This window comes from Plecotus auritus (genome assembly GCF_963455305.1).
Source record: "Plecotus auritus genome assembly, chromosome: X".
Taxonomy (NCBI): domain Eukaryota; kingdom Metazoa; phylum Chordata; class Mammalia; order Chiroptera; family Vespertilionidae; genus Plecotus; species Plecotus auritus.
Window position 1 is genome coordinate 103,489,673 of NC_137784.1, and position 22,131 is coordinate 103,511,803.

The 22,131-nt window shown below is 40.5% G+C and overlaps 1 protein-coding gene across 1 annotated transcript in view; it reads right to left on the reverse strand.

Moving 5' to 3' along the window:
- The window catches only part of TENM1 (teneurin transmembrane protein 1), a 1,003,294-nt gene that overhangs the window by 83,456 nt on the left and 897,707 nt on the right, over positions 1-22,131 (reverse strand). The window contains exon 25 of the mRNA XM_080653537.1: positions 21,972-22,131. This exon is cut by the window's right edge and continues 73 nt beyond it. Within this exon, the coding sequence (XP_080509663.1) occupies positions 21,972-22,131 (160 nt within the window). The remainder of the gene's footprint in view (positions 1-21,971) is intronic.

Sequence of the window (22,131 nt, forward strand, 5' to 3'; positions counted from 1 at the left end):
GAGTTTTAAGGAAATAGAAATGCCTCAAGATTTTGCCTTAATATGCTTCCTGATGGACCACATAAGGGAAAGAAACAAAACGCTGGCTCTAAGGTCATATCATGGATCTGGTTTTCAGGTTGACTTCTGTTGCAGATTATCTGTAGTACTCTAGACAAGGCAAATATTTAACCACTCAGTGTCTAGATTTCCTAACCCATATCCTGACTACTACACAAGGTAAAATGGTGTGACGCTCATAACAGCCAATGAAATGGAAGCACTTTGAAGAGGATGAAATATTATGGTGGTGGTTAAGTGGTGTCCTAATTGCTCAGTCATTGCTATCATTCTTCCTGAAAGTGACTTTTCTAAGCCCAGAATCATAGACAAAGATTTCCACATAGGCTCTGCTTCAACATTTTAGGCTTTTCTATGTTGGAAAGACATAGTATAAAATTTAAGCCCACAAAGCATTATGTAACACTTGACAGTAGTAGAGGGCCCTATGTTAGATTCACCATAGAGAAAAGACAGTGGTTTAAAACAATTTTGTCAGCTTAGGGGAAATACTGTACTATTGAACTACTGGTGTAAAAAGCCTTCAAGCTTAAGTTTTTATCCAGAAAACCAAATAAATGAAGCTCCATGCTGTATAACTTGCTCAGGAAGACCTGGGCCAGGGGTGGTGTCTGAACATTTAACAGTGAAACCAGACACTAATAAAGGTGTGAGTTGTTTTTCCTTGCTTTATAGATGTAGAAGTGTGTGTAAGAGAGACTGGGGGAAGTAGATGGTTCTAGTTCAGTTGAAATGCACATCTCCTGTTTTACTTTTGTGCTAGAGATCTTATTCAAATGATTCCTGCAGGACTCAGGAAGTATGGGCTAATATAAATGATGTTTACCAAATATAAGCTGAATATTTTATATTAACCTCCCCCCCCTTAAAATTATTCAAACATCAAGTAACTACACCTACGACAGCACTCAGATACATTTTGAAGAAATGCCTCTGTCATCCTAAGGAAACAAACTGCCTCACAAGAGCCTTATGTGAACAATTAGCCAAGGAAGTAAAGTTCATTTATTGCCCATGGACCAGGGAAAAACTAATTGTAATTGTTACACTCTAGGGAAAATGACTCTCTTGCAAGGTATGTGACTGACTAAGAGATTCTAATAAAAAAGCAAACTAAGTAGAATATCTTGGCCTGGATACTCAATAAAAGCAGGATATGAGGAAGTAAGCCTGCCAGTGCTTACTTATTCACAAAAATGGGCTAACTCAAGAATAATTAAAATTTCTGTAGGGTAATTATTTGGATGTAATGCCCATTCAAAAGCAACACAGAGGGCCCATTTATAATTCTCCCAATATCTGTACATCTTGACTAATGAAGCTAATGCTGGAAGAGAGGTTCACAGTCAGAAGTGGTAGACAGTCATTTGCAAAAGGCAGGGCAGGGTAACAAACACTCTGTGAATACAATTTTTAAACGCTTTCAGTGGAAATTTAAGAGATATTTAGGTGGACCGATTTGGGCTCAATCAAGAATATATGATTACAACAATCACACATACACACACACACACACACACACACAAATATAACAGCTAAGGAAAAGAAAATAATTAGCCAAAACAGTTGTCTGATGACACAAACAATTCCTCTGACACTCTTTTTTCATGCTCTGACTTGCAAGTTTGACAGTCTGTGGGTACAAGAAGGTTACATTGAAAGGTATTGAAAAAACTGGGATGCCTTGTTCAAAGGGAGCTAGCCTTGTCTTGATTGAGATTGGGTTTCCAAGGCCATTCCCCCACCTTTTTTTCTCTAAATTCAATCACCCAGACATGTTCAGGAGAGATATGAGAGGAGGAAGAACATTTGGGACAGAAGCTTGGAGATCCTATTGTGAGACTGACTGTGACTTTCAAAAATTTACATAATCTCCCAGTCCTCAGGTTTTTACCTTTGTCTACTGGTGAAAATAAAAGCTGAGCTGCCCATGTCAGCGGATTACTGTAAAGACCAAATAAAATAACATCTACTCTATCTGTGAAATCTTTCTGAAAGGTTAACACATGTGATGTTAATATTTATGATTTTGATTAACTGTTAGTTTTCTGGCATTGTGTTGTGCTTTATCTGTTACATGATTACCTGCTTCAGCACTACTTGACTTAGATGACAGGAAGCCTGTGTGCTATTCTGTCAGCATCTCCTCCATATGGATGGTGATGATGGGTCTGATAGGATTCTGTGTTACTTCTCCAGTCAAACTGGTCTATGCACTGGCTCTGAAACACACCTTTTACTTTCCCATCACTACATTTTTGCCTGCACTATTCCCTGTGCCTGGAATGCCCTTTCTTTCTCCTGGTATCCAAACCCCGCTCATATTTTGAGACAATGCAAGTCTAGCCTCAATAATTACAATATACAAAGTGACTTAAAAATGTGCCCATATATTATTATTATTATTATTATTATTATTATTGTTGTTGTTGTTTTGTTTATCCTCACCTGAGGATATTTTTCCATTGATTTTTTTTAGGGAGAGTAGAAGAGAGAGGGAAAGACAGAAACATCCATGTGAGAGAGACACATTAACTGGTTGCCTCCTGCACACACCCCCACCAGGGCCTGGCCGGCAAGGAGCCTGCAGCCAAGGTACATGCTCTTGACAGGAATTGAACCCTGGACCCTTTAGTCTGAAGGCTGATGCTCTATCCACTAAGCCAAACCAGCTAGGGCGCCCATATATTTTTTTTTAAAAAGTAAATTTTTATTGATTTTAGAGAGGAAGGGAGAAGGGGAGAGAGAATCATTGATTGGCTGCCTCCTACACGACTCCCACTAGGGGTCGAGCCCCCAACCTGGGCATGTGCCCTGACCAGGATTCAAACTGTGACCTCTGGGTTCATATGTCAATGCTCAACCACTGAGCCACGCTGGCCAGGCTTGGTTGATTCTTGTATGTGCCCTGACCTGGAATCAAACCCACAACCTTTGCCTACAGGGATGATGCTCTAACCCAGTGGTTGGCAAACCATGGCTCGCAAGCCACATGCGGCTCTTTGGCCCCTTGAGTGTAGCTCTTCCACAAAATACCATGTGTGGGCGCTCACGTACAGTGCGATTGAACGAGTACCCTAATTAAGTTAATAACAATGTACCTACCTATATAGTTTAAGTTTAAAAAATTTGGCTCTCAAAAGAAATTTCAATCATTGTACTGTTGATATTTGGTTCTGTTGACTAATGAGTTTGCCGACCACTGCTCTAACCAACTGAGCTACCTGACCAGGGCCATTTTTTTTTTTTTTTTTACTGTAATGACATTGTAGCATATGTCTCCTCATGCAAATGTGTACCTGTGACTTTCTACATATTTTGTACATCCAAGCTCTCACCAGTACCTCCCTCCAAGTATTTTAAATACATGGTTGAAATGATAATTATATCAGGGCTGTATATACACTGAGTAGCCAGATTATTATGATCTTTGAATGCATAATAATCTGGCCACTCAGTATATATATTAGAGGCCCGGTGAATGAATTCGTGCATGGGTGGGGTCCAGCCAGCCTGGCCAGGGGGAGGGGACATGGGCGGTTGGCCAGCCTGCCTGCTGGTTGAACTCCTGGTCGAGGGGACAATTTGCATATTAGCCTTTTATTATATAGGATATACACTGAGTGGCCAGATTATTATGCATTCAGAGATCATAATAATCTGGCCACTCAGTGTATACAACCAATGAAGTTTGACAGAAGAGAATTTGAATACAGTCAAGGAGTTTTGAAAACAAAATGTTTATAACTAGTCTTGAAAAACATTCTAGTTAATAAGAGTTATTAGGTTTTTTTAAATAAATCTATTGTTCAGACTAGAGGCCTGGTGCACGAAATTCGTGCACTTGGTGGGGGGTCCCTCAGCCTGGCCTGCGCCCTTTCACAGTCTGGGAGCCCTAGGGGGATCGGGCCTAAGCCAGCAGTCAGACATCCTTTGCGCTGCTGTGAGCCCAGCTTCTGGCTGAGCAGCGCTCCCCCTGCGGGAGTGTACTGACCACCAAGGGGAAGCTCCTGCCCCCTGGAGGTCAGTGCCTATCATAGTGATTGTTCCGCCATTTGGTCCATTTGCATTTTAGCCTTTTATTATATAGGATTATTACAGATGTTCCTCTTTTTTCCCCTATAGCTCCCCTCTACCCGGTTCCTCCCCCCACCCCAAGCCCTTACCCCCTGCCACTGTCCTCATCCATAGTTGTAAGATTTTGGTCCAATCTATTCCCGCACCCCTCACACCCTCTTCCCCCTGAGAATTGTCAGTCCACTCCCTTTCTATGCCCCTGATTCTATTATATTCACCAGTTTATTCTGTTCATCAGATTATTTATTGACTTAATTTTTAGATTCACTTGTTGATAGATATGTATTTGTTGTCACTTTGTTGTTCATAATTTTTATGTTTACCTTTTTCTTCTTCTTCCTCTTCTTAAAGAATACCCTTCAGCATTTCATATAGTACTGGTTTGGTGGTGATGAACTCCTTTAGCTTTTTCTTATCTGTGAAGCTCTTTATCTGACCTTCAATTCTAAATGATAGCTTTGCTGGGTAGAGTAATCATGGTTGTAGGTTCTTGCTATTCATCAATTTGAATATTTCTTGCCACTCCCTTCTGGCCTGCATAGTTTCTGTGGAGAAATCAGTTGATCGTCATATGGGTACTCCCTTGTAGGTAACTAACTGTTTTTCTCTTACTGCTTTTAATATTCTCTCAGTCTTTTGCCCTTGGCATTTTAATTATGATGTGTCTTGGTGTGGTCCTCTTTGCATTCCTCTTGTTTGGGGTTCTCTGCGCTTCCTGGACTTGTAAGTCTATTTCTTTCACCAGGTAGGGGAAGTTTTCTGTCATTATTTCTTCTAATAGGTCTTCAATATCTTGCTCTCTCTCTTCTTCTGGCATCCTCATAATTCAGATGTTGTTACGCTTGAAATTGTCCCAGAGGCTCCTTACACTATCTTCATATTTTTGGATTCTTTTTTCTTTTTGCTTTTCTGGTTGGGTGTTTTTTGCTTCCTCATATTTCAAGTCTTTGATTTGATTCTTGGGATCTTCTAGTCTACTGTTGAATTTCTGTATTGGGCTGGGTGTTCAGTCTTGTTGTAGTTAAGCCTTGATTGCTGTTGGAATCACTGGGAGGAACTGACCTCCAGGCCAATTGGCTGTGAGGACCTGCTGTGTCTATAATGGAAGAACTGCTGTGAGGAGACACCCTTATGGGGAAGGACTTGCTTCAGTGGGGCTTGGGTGCTCACTGAGTCTGCCTCTTGAGTGTGTCACTTATGGATGTGAGGAGTTGAAATCTGGTATCATCTCCCACTGATCACTAGATACAGTGGCTCCTGGATCTCCAAGGAGGTGCAAAGCCAGCCACTGCCTGAGGCCACCCAGCAGGAGCTACAGTGAGATCTGCAGATTTCTCCTCTTTGTTTGGGGTTTGGAAGTTTTGGAGCTCTCTGACCCAGCTGCAGTTTGTTAGGTTAGGCTGCGAAAGGACAGGCCATTTATATGCAAAAGCTGCTGTGCACAGCTTGGGTGGGGTTGTAAATTGGGTGGGGCCGGGTCTCAGGGAATCACCAGGGCAGAGAAAACAGTGATGACTGCCAGTCAGCCGTCTCAGTGCCCCCATGCAGTAACAATGATCCCTGTGAGCACCTCTGTGAGAAAGCCACCCTCGCTTTCCAACCTGATGCCAGACAGTCCAGTTTCTCCCTGTAGGAGTCTGGGTCCTCAGCGTCTCACTGGAAACTGGAGTTCAGAGCAGTCGGGAGCTTGTATCTCCCTTCTGATTGAAAAAGACAACAGTGTACCCAGCTGCTAGCTCCTTTTGCGTGTGCCTCTGTACCTCCGCACTTCACTTCTGCACCTCCTACCAGACTCAATGCGCTTTTCTCTTTCCTTCTAGTTGTAGAACTTCTACTCAGCCAGCTTTCCCGTGGTTCTGGATGATAGCCGTTTTGTCTTTGAGTTGTAGTTTTGGTGTGGTTGTGACAGGTGTATACCTTATGCCACCATCTTGGTTTCTCCTCTCCAGACTTCTTTATCTCCCTCAAGAGTTATTAGTTTTAAAACTTATTTATCTGTCCTCATTCTCATAATCATACTTTATTCAGTACTTAATCTGTATCAGGTACTGACTTAACCCATATGGTGTCATTTCATCCTCTATTACCCTAGAAGGAAGGCAGATGCATGATCTCCATTTTACAGATGAGAAAACAGAGGCTTGGAGATTTTAATAATAAACTTGAACTCAGTTTTATCTGCCTGATTCCACAGTCTCTAGGTTTAATTACTATAAACACTTCCTAAATTTTCTAAATTTCATGAGGCCCAAATGAGAAAGATACACAGTAAAATTTAAGGGTCATTGAAAGGCCTGCCTATCTGCCTTAAAAATGACTTTACTTCAGGGAGGTTTTTCTAGGAGGACACAAACTTTAGAGACCTTAAGAAAATATACTGCTAAACCTGACCATATAAAGTTAGGAAACTTCTATATGGTTAAAAAAAAGAGAAATGACAAAGTTGGAAAATATTTGCCACACATATGAGAGACAATAGGATGCTTTTCTTAATTTGTAAGACAGAAAGAGCAACAGCTCAAGAGAAAAATTGGCAGATGATATGAAAGTAAATTTACTGAAAAAAATACAAATGGTCACAACAGATATAAAATAACACTCAACTTCATTTATAATTAAAGAAATTCAAATTAAAGCTACAAGCTAACATTTCCCACTCATCAGAGAGGGATATATTAAAATATTTAATGACACTGAGAACTTCTGAGGTAATAGCAAAATGGGCACTCTTATAATTATTGGTGTGAATATGTTCAATCTTTTGGGAGGACAAGTTGGTAATATCTACTATAGAGAAAAATTAACCCTATGCATATACTAACAAAAGTGCTTCAAAACATATAAACTAGGATGTTCAATGTAGCACCATAGTGCCAAAAGATTAAAAATAACACCAAATGCCCATCAAGAAGCAAATGGCTTAATAAATTATGGTATATCCATGTTATAATGTCATATAATGGAAATGTCTTCAGGATATATAATCAAATGAAAGAAGCAGGGTAAAGAGTAATTTATATGACATGATTCCTTTTATGTAAGGGAAAAATACATATGAAGGAATTGCAAGAAACTGGTTACCTTTCAAGAGAGATACTGGAGTGTGTCTCTTTATCAAGAAGCCTGGAATTTTCTTTCTGCACCTTTCTATAGAGTTCAAGCTTTCAAACCATAGACAAATGTTACTATTTATTATTATACTAATTTTATGTTTTGATATCAATGGGGCTTATCCAGATGGTGAGATTATTTGCCATTTTAATTTGTATTCTTTATAATTCTTTCTTTAAAAACAACAAATGCAATGAAAGGACCTTTTACTACTGGCCTGCTAGGATGTCTCCATGGTCTTTCATTTCGATTTTTTCTTGATTTATGGTACTACCCCTTCAGCAGGTCTCCAGTAACATGCTCAGATGAGCATAACACATTGTCACCCATCTACACTATGACACCCCTTTTGGAGAGCTGTCATTTATGAAAGCAAAGACACCTGAGTCCTCAGAGATTGGCCATAGGACAGGACAGTGTGTGTGTGTGTGTGTGTGTGTGTGTGTGTGTGTGTGTGTGTGTGTGTGTTTAAAAATATATATTTTGTTGGATTATAAAAATAAATGCTCAGAAAATTAAAGAGAAGAAAATAAAATCGCTCAAAATTCCTTATGCAGCAATTACCATTGCTAACACAGAAATTTAGATAAACTTCCTCTCAAACTTTTACCTCTGTGTGTACACACCACTTCTGCACCCTTAAAGATGTAGGAGCAAATAGTAATAGTTTTGTATCCTGAACCTTCCATTGAATATTATATTGTGAGTATTTTCCTTATACCGGCAGAGTTGTGCCAAGTTTTGGGGGCAGTATGTCCTGCATGCAGACAGTAAGGGGAGTGCATTTTCGGTAGAAATAGTAAAAGCAATAATAAAACTGATGAATAGTAGGCCTATGTTTACTATCACCAATCAGTGGAAATTGTAAACAATGTCAGTGATCAAATATCCCTCCCACTGTCCCATCCCCCTTCAGTATCCCGCTGCATGCCCATCCAGTTCTGAGTAGGGAGAGAGAAGACGAAAGGCTGAACTTCTATCTAGCAAAGACAGAAGGATGGAGGATGGGGCTCAGAGTTAGCCAGGGGAATCCCTGAAAGAGTGAATGAAGAGGAGACATTTCAAACATCCTCAACTTGACCAGTTTGCTGCTTAGACAACTTTAGAGAATCTGCTTGACTTAAAGAAAAACAATCCTAGCTGCTTTCTTACATGTTTAAGGTAACTTAAGCCATTAGTTGCCTTTAAAACACTGGTCTAATAGTATATGCCTTATGTAGTGCTATCTATAATCCTTAGTCTGAAGTGGTCCCAAAATGTAATCAATTGATCAATTACAAAATAAATTGGGCTCCTTGGCTCCATTTCCAGCTGCGTTTTAATCCATGATGATATTAAAATCAGGGATTTCCAAAGACATCTGGGTTTGCTGCACGTTGTGTGAGTTTCACACTCTATACCTGCTAATTGAATCAGTAATACTGGATGATCAATGAAGGTAAAAATGTCTTCTGATGACTCCTCTGTTGTGGAGTGAATTTATGAATTATCTGGGAAGTCAACACACTGTAGATTTCAGATTCCTTCAAGAATCAGCAAAGCATGCTAGACTTACCAGGAAATGACTTCCTCATTTCTTAGATTTTATAGTCAGCTCCATGCATTTGGTAAACTTGAAATTACTAGGCCATCTTGTAACTGATATTGGAGCAATATGGGGCCATGATCAAAGGTTTTAGCTCTAATACAGTTTCATATTTTAGAACCTTAAAAACAAACATTTTGCATTGAAAGAAATTTCCTAATTAACTTCTGAAGAATTTGTACATTAAAACATCTCTTACCCTGCTGGAGAAGAATGATAAAGCAAACATACTACCTTCTACCGAACAGAAACTATACTTAGAAGGAACTTGCTATTCTCATAAAACTTTTAATAGGAAGAAGTGAATCAAATTCCTTAATTACCATTTTATGGTTGGTAAAAGGGCAAATTACATGCCATCCATTTCTAAATTTCAAAATGTCTCTGGTGCTTTTAATTAAAACTGCCATCTAGAAACTACTAAAGCAATTTTACGCAATTAGTTATTTATAGGTTACCATAATATACCACTCAAAATATGACTGAAGTGATTTGTAGTGTGTTAGTTTGTGATCTCTGTCATTTTGGTTTGATGGGGTGGGGGTTCTTCTCATTGTCAACTGAAGTGATGATTCAGTGGACAGACAAGAAAGATGTGACACTAAGGAGCTGTGCTAAGGGAGCAAAGTTATTTTGGCTGGTGATCTGAATAAAAAGGGTAAGAACCATAATTCCCTACTGTCTGTCCTGATATGTAGGGGTCTAAGTTTCATTCTAAACAGTATACAGAGGTGTATATCACTGTTATTCCCCCATCTCTCCCCTCTTTGCTGCCATTCTGTCAGATACCCAGCACTCCACTTCCCCGTGCTACCTGAAGTAGCTCCCACCTTGGCTTGTCTGCTCAGGTGATCTCATCTATTCAAAAACGTCTATGCCTCCAAGTCCCCCATCAAGTGTCTCAATGAAGAATTAATGTGTTGCTCTCCCAGGCAATATCCTACACTAAACACTTAAGTTCACATCTGAAGAATCCCCTTATGGAATGAATTTAATATTGAAATGGTAGTCTGCTAAGGGAATTTTTTTGGTTAGGTGGGCCTTGTGGGGCGGCTCCTCAAACTACATGTACAAGGAACTAGCACTAGAATTACTGCATCTCAAGGTTGGGAGGGATCAACTAATTAAATCACAACTAGAGGCCTGATGCATGAAATTTGTGCAAGGGGCTCGGCCTTTGCAGCCCTGGCTGCCTCAGCCCTCGCAGTCCCGGCTTCGCCCAGAAGGTCATCTGGACGGTTGTTCTGCTGTTCAGTCTAATTAGCATATTAGCTCTTTATTATATAGGATCCCTGAATCTGACCCTATCTTGACTCTTGCTTCTTTAGTGGCATCATTTTTCCCTAGAAATAATGAAGTCTCAGGTTGACTTACAATGACATGGAACTTGCAAAGTAACATATTCCATGCTTGGTCATTATGTTAAGCAGTATTATTTTAAGCAACAAAATAGAAAGCCTGATCATAATGGTAGGCACCATTTACTGTATACACACTACATGCTGGGCACTGCAATAGGCGCTTTACATATATTACTGAACACTCTGTTGCATAGGCACTATTACTTAGCATGATAACTTCACAGACATGGGAGCTGAAGCTCAGGGAAGTTAGATGACTTACCCAAGGTCACACATTAATTGAGTGGTGGATCTGAGATTTGTATACAATTCTGTTTGACTCCAGAACCTGGAAACTTATCTCTCATGGCATTTGGCCTCTAAAATATTATCTCTGTGCTTGCTTGAATCTTATGCATGCATGAAAATTAAAATAAATGCAGAACAAAACGTAATTTAATAATGTATCTGTAGCTTTATAAAACTTGAATGAACTTAATGCAGGTTTCTCTGTATTAACCATGGATGTTACCTAGACCAATTAGCCAAGGTTAGATATAAGTGATTTTCCTTTTGTTGACTTTGCCATCAACAGCTTATGGCTTTAGGACTGTGACAGAAAAGACAGAAAGGTTCTCATGTTCCAGCTGCTGACATAATATAAGGTTAAAATTTTTTGACCATCATAAGCAGATGAATTAGACAGACGATGAATAACATGAACTCTCACTCTGCCTGCATAACGGGCTCTAAGTCCTCTGGTATAGCTACTATAAACTGAGCTATCAATACACAATTTAGGGGAAAAAAATCTCCTGAAGTGGAAACAGCATGGGATCACTGAGCAATAAAGAACAAATATTTTGCCTGAATTTTAAGGCTTTCTCAAACATATTTTTCTCAAGATGACTCTGATTCTAAGACAAGTATTTGGGAGAAAAGTTCTTATGAGAAATGCCTTGAAGTTGAGCTGGGAATTTGGCCATGGGTGGTAGAATGTTCTTATCCAGAAATTCTACTTCACTAAGGGGTTGTTCCAAACCTTTTCCATATATCTCAAGGCTTAACTTTACTTCATTTTTAGCAGAATAAATCAACTTCCTTGAGAACACTGGGGCTAACAGAATGATGTACCAGCAGCCTTCTAGCTCCTTCTGCCTAAAACTTATCCTTACATCTATACATTATCTTAGGTTAGTCTCTTCAATCTCCTCATCAATTCAAGACCTATTTCCTTTCAGCTTCCTCCAGACCTTGTTTCATCATTTATTCTGTCTTCTGTATCTTTCTATTTACCTATACCATTGCCCCATCTCTCCTATAGAAAAAAACCTCCCCGAGTGCTTTGTCCTCTCACTTCTTATCACTCTATTGTTTATATCCAAGCTTTGCATTAGAGTGATATTCAGTAGTGGTGTTTATTTTCTCACCTCTCACTGGCTCATCAAATAACTGAAATCTGGCTTCCATCTCTACCACCATTCAAACCACCAGTGGCAGTCACCAATGAGCTCTTCATTGACTAATACAATGGCTACAAGTCTATTATATTTGGTACTATTTTTGTAACTTCTTGAAACAAACTGTTATGCTGGCTTCTTGGATACCAAACTCTCTTTGTTCACTTTTTTTTCCCTGGAGATTTCTTTTCTATCTCTTTCATGAGATGCCCTCCTATACCTACACTGTAAACATCATGATTTCTATTTCTTTGCCCCAGCCTTACTCCAGAGCAGTGGTCCCTATGATTTCTTTGCCCCAGCCTTACTCTAGAGCAGTGGTCGGCAAACTGCGGCTCACGAGCCACTGTTTGCCGCTCTGTTGACTAATGAGTTTGCCGACCCCTGGGATAGGGGCTTAATCACAAGGAACAACAACAGCCTGTAATTATTAGAATCTAGAGTCTAGGTCAGTGGTCAGCAAACTCATTAGTCAACAGAACGGCAAACCGCGGCTCGCAAGCCGCAGTTTGCCGACCACTGCTCTAGAGCATTTTCTGCCCTGCCACCAAAATAATTTATCAAAAAAGCTGCCTCAAATTCTTTGCCTATAAGATAAAATCAAAACTTCTTATTCCTGCCCCTTCTCCTATTATTTTCAAAAATTTTAACTTTAACAATACTGATTTATTTGTAGTTTCCTAAATATACCATTCATTTTACTCATGCTGTGGCTTGCCTGTAATTTTGTTGAGGGCTGGCCCTAGTGCCAATCCAAATGCTTATCCTATCTAATAAAAGAGCAATATGCAAATTAACCACCACTCCACTACACCTGCAAGCCACGCCCACCAGCCAATCAGGAGTGAGTATGCAAATTAACCCAACCAAGATGGCTGCAGCTACGGAGCGAGCAGGAGGCTTGGGTTGACCCCGGTAATGGAGGAAGCCAAGCTTTCCACACACCCTGGCAGGCCCAGGCCTCTACTCAAGACTACAAAGTTTAAATTATAGAAGATAAATAAATCCCAACAAAAATGGCTGTGGCCACGGAGCGAGCAGGAGGCTTGGCTCTGCTCAAGGCTACAAAGTTTCAATTATAGAAGATAAATAAATCCCAAATACCAGGGCCTCCACTTGGGTCACCGGGGGGTGTGGCCAGCCTGCAAACCACCACAGGCCCCTCGCCCAGGCTGCCCCATGCCCCAAGGGAACCCCCACCCTGATCCGGGACACCCTTCAGGGCAAACCAGCTGGCCCCCACCCGTGCACCAGCCTCTATCCTATCTAATAATCCTATATGATAAAAGAGTAATATGCAAATTGACCATCACTCCAACACACAAGATGGCTGCCCCCATGTGGACACAAGATGGCCACCACAAGATGGCCAGCAGGGAAGGGCAGTTGGGAGGGACCAGGCCTGTAAGGGAGGGCAGTTGTGGGTGATCAGGCCAGCAGGGAAGGGCAGTTGGGAGGGACCAGGCCTGCAAGGGAGGGCAGTTGGGGGCGATCAAGCCTGCAGGGGAGGGCAGTTAGGGGTGGCCAGGCCGGCAGAGGAGGGAAGTTGGGGGCAACCAGGCCTGTAGGGAAGGGCAGTTAGGCATCAATCAGGCTGGCAGGGGAGTGGTTAGGGGGTGATCAGGCTGGCAGGAAGAAGCGGTTAGGGGCAATCAGGAAGGCAGGCAGGCGAGCAGTAGGGAGCCAGCAGTCCTGGATTGTGAGAGGGATCCCAGATTGGAGAGGGTGCAGGCTGGGCTGAGGGACACCCCCCCCCATGCACAAATTTCGTGCACCGGGCCTCTAGTCCTAATATATAAAAACCCTGGGTCCCTCACATCCACAATGACGAGAGGTTCCACCGCCAGGCTAGGGATCTGAGGGAGCGGGAGTTGATCAATCAGTGGCAGCAGTGACTGGTGAGTGGCTGGAAGGCAGACCTCTTGTTCCCTCTTCCCAGCCCTCAGGCTCCAGTTAATCGGTGGTGGAGGTGGGGCAGAACTGGGGACTGGCTCCCTTAGTAGTCCTGCAGGGTCAATCTCAAGAGGACAAGCCAGACACTAATGAACCAGTGCTGTGGGCATGATCCCGACAGCGCTGCTGGCCTCCTGGAACTCTGCCTTGGGCACTGAGGCCACTTCCCCTCCCTAGATGTGCAGCAGGCTCAGGTGGGAGGGGACTTGTGGCAGCAGGGAGGGGGGGCAGGGGAGGCGGGGCCGGGGGAGGGCGACCTGTACTCCCCACATGGCCCGGGGCAGCTGTGAGTGCTCCTGATGGCCCACAGGCACTGCTTCAGCTTGGCCTGCAGGCTCCCCTTGGCGCAGTCACCACCTTCATGCCACACCCCCACTTCCATCAGTCCCACCAGCCCTCCCTGAGCTGTTTCTGGGAAGATCCCGCCCTCTGAGCGCGCCTGGCTCCTGAGGAGGCGGGCGGCACCACAAGCAACATTTGGTGGCCATTATTCTGCCTACCACAGTATGAATCAGAAAGAATAAAGTGAAAAGGGACAACGGCAACAAACATGTAAATCTGGAAGGCAGATGAATGTGGTCCATGCCTTAGCAGCCCGAGGACATTGCCCTTGAAGTGAACCCTAAGCCAGGGGTGAAAAAAGCGAAGGGGCACCAGGGGTTACCCCACAAAACCCTCTGGCTCCCAGACAGTGAAGTCAGAACTAAACTCTCCAGACAGGACACTCCAGAATTTATTCCCTTCAATCTATGACTATATTAACAAGTATTTTGTCACTGTTGTTTCATTTCCTGTTTGTTTTCATTTTCTTCTCCCTGCATACTGTTTTCTCCAAACTGTTTTTTTTTTTTTCCTGTTTGTATTAGTTCTCTTTCAGAGTCCAATTCACCAAGAAAAGAATACCTAAATAGTTTGGGATCAGAGATTTCCCAACGAAACAGCCCAACCCCAACTCTCTGTATTGAGCCCCTGAGTCAACCAGCCCTCATACCCCCCCACATAGGGCTACTCAGCAGCTTGCTTTCATAAACCGTTTTTTATATTCTTTAAGCAATTATAGGAAAATGCAAAGGTATTAAGTGGTCAGTATAATGGCTCTTGGCAATTGTATACACCTGCACAACCCATACCTCACTCAAGATATAGCACATCTCCATCTCCCCAGAAAGTTTCGTCATGCCCCAGTCAGCACCTCCCCCACCACAGAGGCAACCGCTATGCTATTCAATCTCTTAGACATGAGCAGATAAGCAGGGGTCATCAATATTTGAGAAAAACCTCTAATATAACAAAAACAAACAGAATTTTGAGAAAACAATATGCAGGGGGGCAAAACTTAAAAACGAAACTATTATTACTAGATTCAGACTTAGGAAAATATATGGCACATGTGAAATAACAATTAGATGCTGTTTTGGGGGGGAAAAACACTCTGAGAATGAACAAAACAAAACAAAATGTTCTTAACTTAGATAATATCCTAGCAGAAATGCAAACTTACTTAAAAGGGGTCAGCAGCCCTGACTGGTGTGGCTCAGTTGGTTAGGCATCGTACCCTGCACCAGGAGGTAGCCGCATTCTTTGTCAGGGCACATGCCCTGGTTGTGGGCTTATTGATGTCTCTCTCTCTCTCTCTCTCTCTCTCTCCCATCCCCTTTCTCTCTCTCTCTCTAAAAATCAATAAACTATTCTTTAAAATAATAAAATAAAATAAAATAAAATAAAATAAAATAAAATGGGCCAGCAAACTACAGCTTGCAGGCCAAATCCAGCTCCACCTGCTTTTTAAATAAAGTTTTATTGGAACACAGCTACACCCATTTATGTTTTTTTTTTTAATCTTTATTGTTGAGAATATTACAATGTCTTCTTTTTTTTCCCTCCATTGCCCCCTCCACCCTGTTCCTGCCCTGCCCCAGGCCTTCACCACCCTATTGTCTGTGTCCATAGGTAATGCATATCTTAATAATAAAAGGATAATATGCAAATGGTTGTTACTCAAAATCAGCAGGAGGCTTCATCCTCTGCCCGGCGGGGCTTGAGGCGGGGTGGAGCCGGCCAGCTGGGTCTGGGTCTCATGTGATTTTGAGTCATGCGTGGGTGGGCAGGGACTTGACTTTGGGTCCCACAGCAGGCCTGAGACTCTGACAGGAGGGAGATTTTCATATACATTTTACTAATTTTCTTTCATCTCTGACACTTCTATTATAGAGAAAAGGCAAATAGCAATATTAAAATATCTCCTCTAATTAATTCCCTTTTAATGTGCATGAATTTCATGCACTGGGCCACTAGTGTCACCATAACGCAGTGGTTCTCAACCTTTCTAATGCCGTGACCCTTTAATACAGTTCCTCATGTTGTGGTGACCCCCAGCCATAAAATTATTTTCATTGCTACTTCATAACTGTAACTTTGCTACTGTTAATGAATCATAATGTAAATATCTGTGTTTTCCGATGGTCTTAGGCTCTACAGCAGCAGTTCTCAACGTGTGGGTCACAAAAATAATTTTATGGCTGGGGGTCACCACAACATGAGGAACTGTATTAAAGGGTCGCGGCATTTGAAAGGTTGAGAACCACTGCCATAATGGATCATGTACTAAAGAAATAGGAAAAACTACTGCTCTCCATTGCATAGGAAAACCAAAAGGATATTCTTGCACCTTTTTGTATATATACTCTCTCCCTCATAGATACCGGTGACATCAGCCAGATGTTACTGATCAGAGTTTTAGCATCTTCCTGATAACCCCAAATTTAGCCTTTTGGAATAGCATGTAGATGCCAGGGCAATCAGTAGAGCCTCAGGATGCACCTCAGATGTTTTTATTTTTTTGTCTTGACACTATCATACCCAGATTTCTTAATTGCCATAAAGTTAAAGTAACTTTTATATGATTAGGATAATGAATATCCTTAAAAAACTTTTGGAAGCCATAAAGATTCAAGGATCATTTCCCTCCTAGGGAATGGCTCAGGGGCTGTTTGAACTCGTCTGGATATTGCCTAAGACCTGCTGAGTGCTGAGGTCAGTTTGCTTAAAGATGTACATGGAAATAGAGATATAATCCTTGGTGAGGTCCAAAGGAACCAAATTAAGTCATTGATTAATTTCATCCTGTCCAGTCACTCCTTCACCCTCTGTATCTACTTAAAAAATGAAGTATTCAGCTTGTCACAAATTTTATTTTATATCCCCACCTAGTTCCATTTCACATTCTGCTTAAGTACTTGGTCATCTATTACATGACTCATTAGTTTGAGTTCTCTGTAGAATTAAAGAAAGTTGCAGTAAAAATAATAAATGGAACCTAAGTTTCAACTACATCATCCATGCATGTTTTAAAAGCATCTTTCAAAGTCAACTCAAACTTATATACAATGCCAGGAATTAGCACACCATCAAGCTCTTTGCTAAACTTTTTTCCTTGCCCCATTACATTGAAGTATTGATGAGTAAAATGGCAAATGTTTCCCTTTATTGGGACTCAAATCAAAGTGTTTAAAACTAGATTAAAGATTTCTTCCCAGAGAAGTACCCACGGGCTATCTATATATATAAAAACCTAAGCGACTGGCCGACCAGCTGACTATCCGGTAGCTATGATGCACAATGACCACCAGAGGGCAGACACTCAATGCAGGAGCTGCAGAGCTGTGGTGACTTGGTAGCTATAGTAACTTGGCAGCTGCGGTTCTTGGGTGACACACCTGGAACCAGAGAGGAGGAAGCCTGATTCTGGGGTGCGTCACCAGAGAACTGCTCTTTCATAATCCAGGATTCCTTGGCGGATGTAGGAGAGCTGGTTTCAGCCTGATCTCTGCAGGTCAGGCCAAGGGACCCTACCGGTTCAGTAATCCATGCACTGGGCCTCTAGTCTTATATGAAAGTCTTTTCAAGGACACTTCAATTTTTTCCTTTAAACCAAATTTGTAGTTACCAGTTATAGTCAAGAAATTTAATAAAGTTAAGGTTTCCTGCTTCCACCCCTTAAGAAAATGTTGCTGAAGTTCTTAATTGCAGACTCTTGCAAAAAAATATGACAAGCTTTCCTGGAGATTTATTTGAATAATTACATTTACAGACTATGTAAATGCTATGTAGTGCACTAAGGGTACACTATCAGGTCAGAAAAATCAGAGGAAGAGTTTTAGTAAGAAAAGGAAGCTAGACTAAAAGTCATTTATCTTACAAATAAAAATATGTTGTTCCCATTAAATAGATTTTATTAGATTGAAAAACATTTTCCAATATTTCCTACCCTCAACAGAGACCATGGGTTTTAAATGCAGGGCAGACAGTATGGGATAGTGGAGGCCGACTTGATTTGAATTCTAGCGTTATCTGTAAACTGTGTGACCCTGGTAAATTTCTTGACCTATCTAGTCTCTGTTTCTTCATATATACAGTGGGTATGATACTATTGACCTTTTGCATAGTTGTAAAGGTTAGAGATGCCGTGTGTAAAATACCTAGTACAGTGTATATGGCACACAGTAGACAGTAAGTTATAATTGTGGTCATTTTAATACATAGAAGCTTGAAGGGAGATCATCCCAAGCCCTTCAGTTTACAACTGAGGAATCTCAGGATCCAGTGTTTAAATGACTAGCCCAATGTAACAAAATTAGTCAATGGCATCATTAAGTCTATTTTAGTGTTCAGGGAAATTAAAGCACCATGTGGTACAGTAACTTAAACAGAGCCATTCAAAGAAACCCTGGAATCACATAGATTTAACAAAATGTCTAGGTTCCCTATCCCCACATTCATTGCAATTTGCTACCATATATATATATATATATATATATATATATATATATATATATATATATATATCTTCATCTAATGGCTTTTGACCTTTTACCTTTTGCTGACTTTTAAAATACCATTTGATAATTTATTCCAACTTTAGGCCAAATGATCTCAAAAGCAAATTTTACTTTATCCTATTTTTAGAATAGATTCAGAAAATAAATTAGCTGTCTTGTAGATTAACATTTATTTGACTTACCTTGCATAATTAAGGACATGTTGGAGAGCCTGCCTGTAATTGCAATATGTTGCTTGTTAAAGTCTTAGGGCAAGCTCTCTTTCCTAACCTCAAAATGGTACTCCCTAGATGTACTTTTCCATTCTCTACTGATCTATAGCTTTTTAGCTTTTCTTTATTAGCTTCTAGGTGGGGAGAAAAAAGTCAAACCTCTCTTTAAAGAAATCCATTATACATTTGTTGTCTTGTAAGGGGGAAGGAAGAAGGAACTGATGTGCATGGTAGTTGTTAAGCAAAAGAAAGAAACAAATTGTGCTTTCTTGAGAGATAAAGAACCTGCAGGAGAACCTCAGAGATATAATTAGCAATTAGCAAGACTATCCTTTCAATTTGCACACTGTGTTTTAATGACTTCTTGCATGATTTTTCCTTCTTCCACGCAAGTCTATGAAATTGCCCTGCAGCATTCCATATAATGAGAATCTCATTTCTGATTCACTGCCAAGGGTGAGTGCTGTCTAAATTTGGCACAGAGATAGGTGCCTTGGTTAAGTACCTAAGAGTTCTGACCAGCATTTTCAAGAGTGACTGATGTGTGGACATAGGTTCTGCTATCTGAGTGACTTTGAAGATCACTAACAGGGTCTTCAAGCACTGTTAACATAGTTGAAGGAGATGTGGTGGATACTTCATGTGAGTCACACATCCCCTTCCTTTAAAAATTCTCATTCACTCACTGTATCAGAGCAGATGTTGCCAACATCAGCTCAGTACATTAAGTGAAGGCAGTCTTAGATGGATTAGCATTCAGCTAGCTGAATCCTGGGCCAGATGTTCTTAGGGTCCCTGAACGCTTTGGGACCAATCAAGAATACCAGGTTATTGTAAAGGCCACTTTTGGATAGAAAGATGAGTAAATCTAGCCAAAGGAAAATGCACTACTAGCTATGACAAGAAAAACTTAGTTTAATATTAACTTTAATAGATATATAAATTTTGGCACTCTCATTACTGATGCTTCAGGAGTTCATGTAAATCCTCGTCATCAGGATTCTATTACTGCTACTTTCCAAGGGGGGGGGAGGGGAATCTGCAAGGAACCGATTATTTGCTTTATTTGGAAAAGCCGATATATTCATCCTCTATGTGGCAGGTTGAATGTGGTAGATGAGATGAATGGTTTTCATACTAGCGGCAACTCGGAAGGATGTCTATTTCAGGCATAATACAAGCTAGATTCCTCCATATTTCTTTTTTTAAAATACATTTTTATTGATTTCAGAGAGGAAGGAGAGGGAGAGAGAGATAGAAACATCAATGGTGAGAGAGAATCATTGATTGGCTGCCTCCTGCACGCCCCCCACTGGGGATGGAGGCCTGCTACCGGGCAATGTGCCTTTGACCGGAATCGAACTTGGGACCCTTCAGTCCGCAGGCTGACGCTCTATTCACTGAGCCAAACTGGCTAGGGCTCCTCCATATTTCTTATGCAGAAAACCTTAAAATACTCACAAGTGTTTTAAACCTGTGTAAAGGTGTGACCCAGCCAGTATTTCCCTGAAAGATGAGCCAATTATATGTTGCCTCTGAGTTCTGCATTCAATATTCAAGTATTTAATGTGGACCTACTATGTGTAAGAAATGAAAGCTGGCACCAGAGAAGAAAAAAACATTTCAAAACACTTTAACATGATACTTGGGGACTCAATGTTCTCTTAAGGAAACAAGTTTATCTGCTTTAAGCACCACTGAAATTCCTCTTAGGAATACCTGTTGTAGGTAAAAGTTACTTAATTGATCAATTACACAATAAACATGTGTAGTGGATCCCACATTGTGCAAGATATTGCTGAGGAGATGGGGAAGATTAAAACGAAATATTAGATGTAGTTTCTCATCTCAAGCAGCTTACTTCAGTAATAAAAAACCTCCTGTTCATGAAAGAACTGCTAAGTAAAAGAAGGCAAAATATAATCAAATGCTAATTGGGTAGTGTAGACACTGTTAAAGAAATTCAGATTTAATTTGCTGTGATTAGCCAGAGGGGCTTTATGAAAGGCACAGCTAGAACTTGAATATGGCCTTGAAGAAAGGGAAAGCTTTAAACTTTGATTGTGGTTGAAATTTAATCCCCATATGGCAAATGTCAAATGGCTAAAGAGTAACCTCTTAATATTGGAAATAATAAGTGATAATCTAACAAATTAAACACATTGACCTCACTATATCTTTTTGGCATGGAAAGATGTTCATAATAAATTAAGTGTGAAAAGCAGGTTTTAGAACAGCATTCTGTAGTATGATTTCATTAGTAGAAAATAGAATATATGGTAGGCATAGAAAAAAAGTCTAGATAGATATATACTAAACTGTTAACAGTGGTTTTTTACATGTGATAGGATTATGGGTAACTTTATTTAAAAATATTTTTGCATTCTCTTTTTTAAATTTTTTGTAACAGTTGTGTTCTATTTGTGTAATAGTTAAAAAAGATCACATTGGCTTATTAAAACTCACTAAAATGAACACTTCATAAAACCAACTAAAATAAAAGCACACACACACACACACTCACACACCATCTTGGAGCAAGAATAGAGAAGAATGAGTAAATAATTAAACAGATAGAGTGGATGATATATGATGACAGACTTAAAAGTTGATCCTTTAGCTTATAGCATAAGATGGGAATATGATCCATATGAACCAAGTCTATAAAATCATGAAGCTAATTGGAAGAGCACAGATTTATTCACAAATTCCAGACAATAGAAATGAGCATTGGCCTGTAAAGATTGGGAAGTAAATTTAGGACAAATAAAAAGAGAGGCCATGCTCTCACAGAAGGCAAAAAGAATTGGAATTTGTTATCCAAGGGATGATATAAATTGAAAACATACATAGCTTCAAGAATGATTTAAATTAATGGAGAAAAGGTTCATTAAAGGTTGGTATTAAGCAAAAGCCAGAAATGTCTAGAGTCTTCGAGATATTCAACATATTTAAATGTTAACAGTGGTAGAAGAAGCCTGCATTTTTGAGGCTCTCTGCCAGCTAGTAATTAACCATTTAGTTGTTGGACTGTTGGGAGTTTCCAGGAAGTAATCCCTGAGGAGAGGCTGGGGTATCAGGGAGGCACTCAGGGGGCTCTGGACAATAATTATCAACCAGAGAAGTAGCATTTCAATATTTTAGTAACAGTTATGACAATACTAATGCATATTGGCTAAAATTTAATCCTGACTGTTCCTATCTTCTGGGATAGACTTCAGAGATGATGTCTGTCAGAGGCATATTGAGATAGACTTCAGCATGACAATGGTCTTAAGAATTGGAGAAATCAAATTAAATCTTTAGATAACCAAAGGATTTTTTTTTTTTTTTACCTCGAGGGCTGTTCAGTGAAGCTTCCGATGCTCTCCCACCATCTCCACAATGACTCTGGTCAAACGGAAGGCACTGATCACCTGTTCCTGCCACCACTTCAAAATTCTTAGACAGATCTTTTGTTTCCACAAGAGATTTCAACTTGTAGACTTTTCGAGT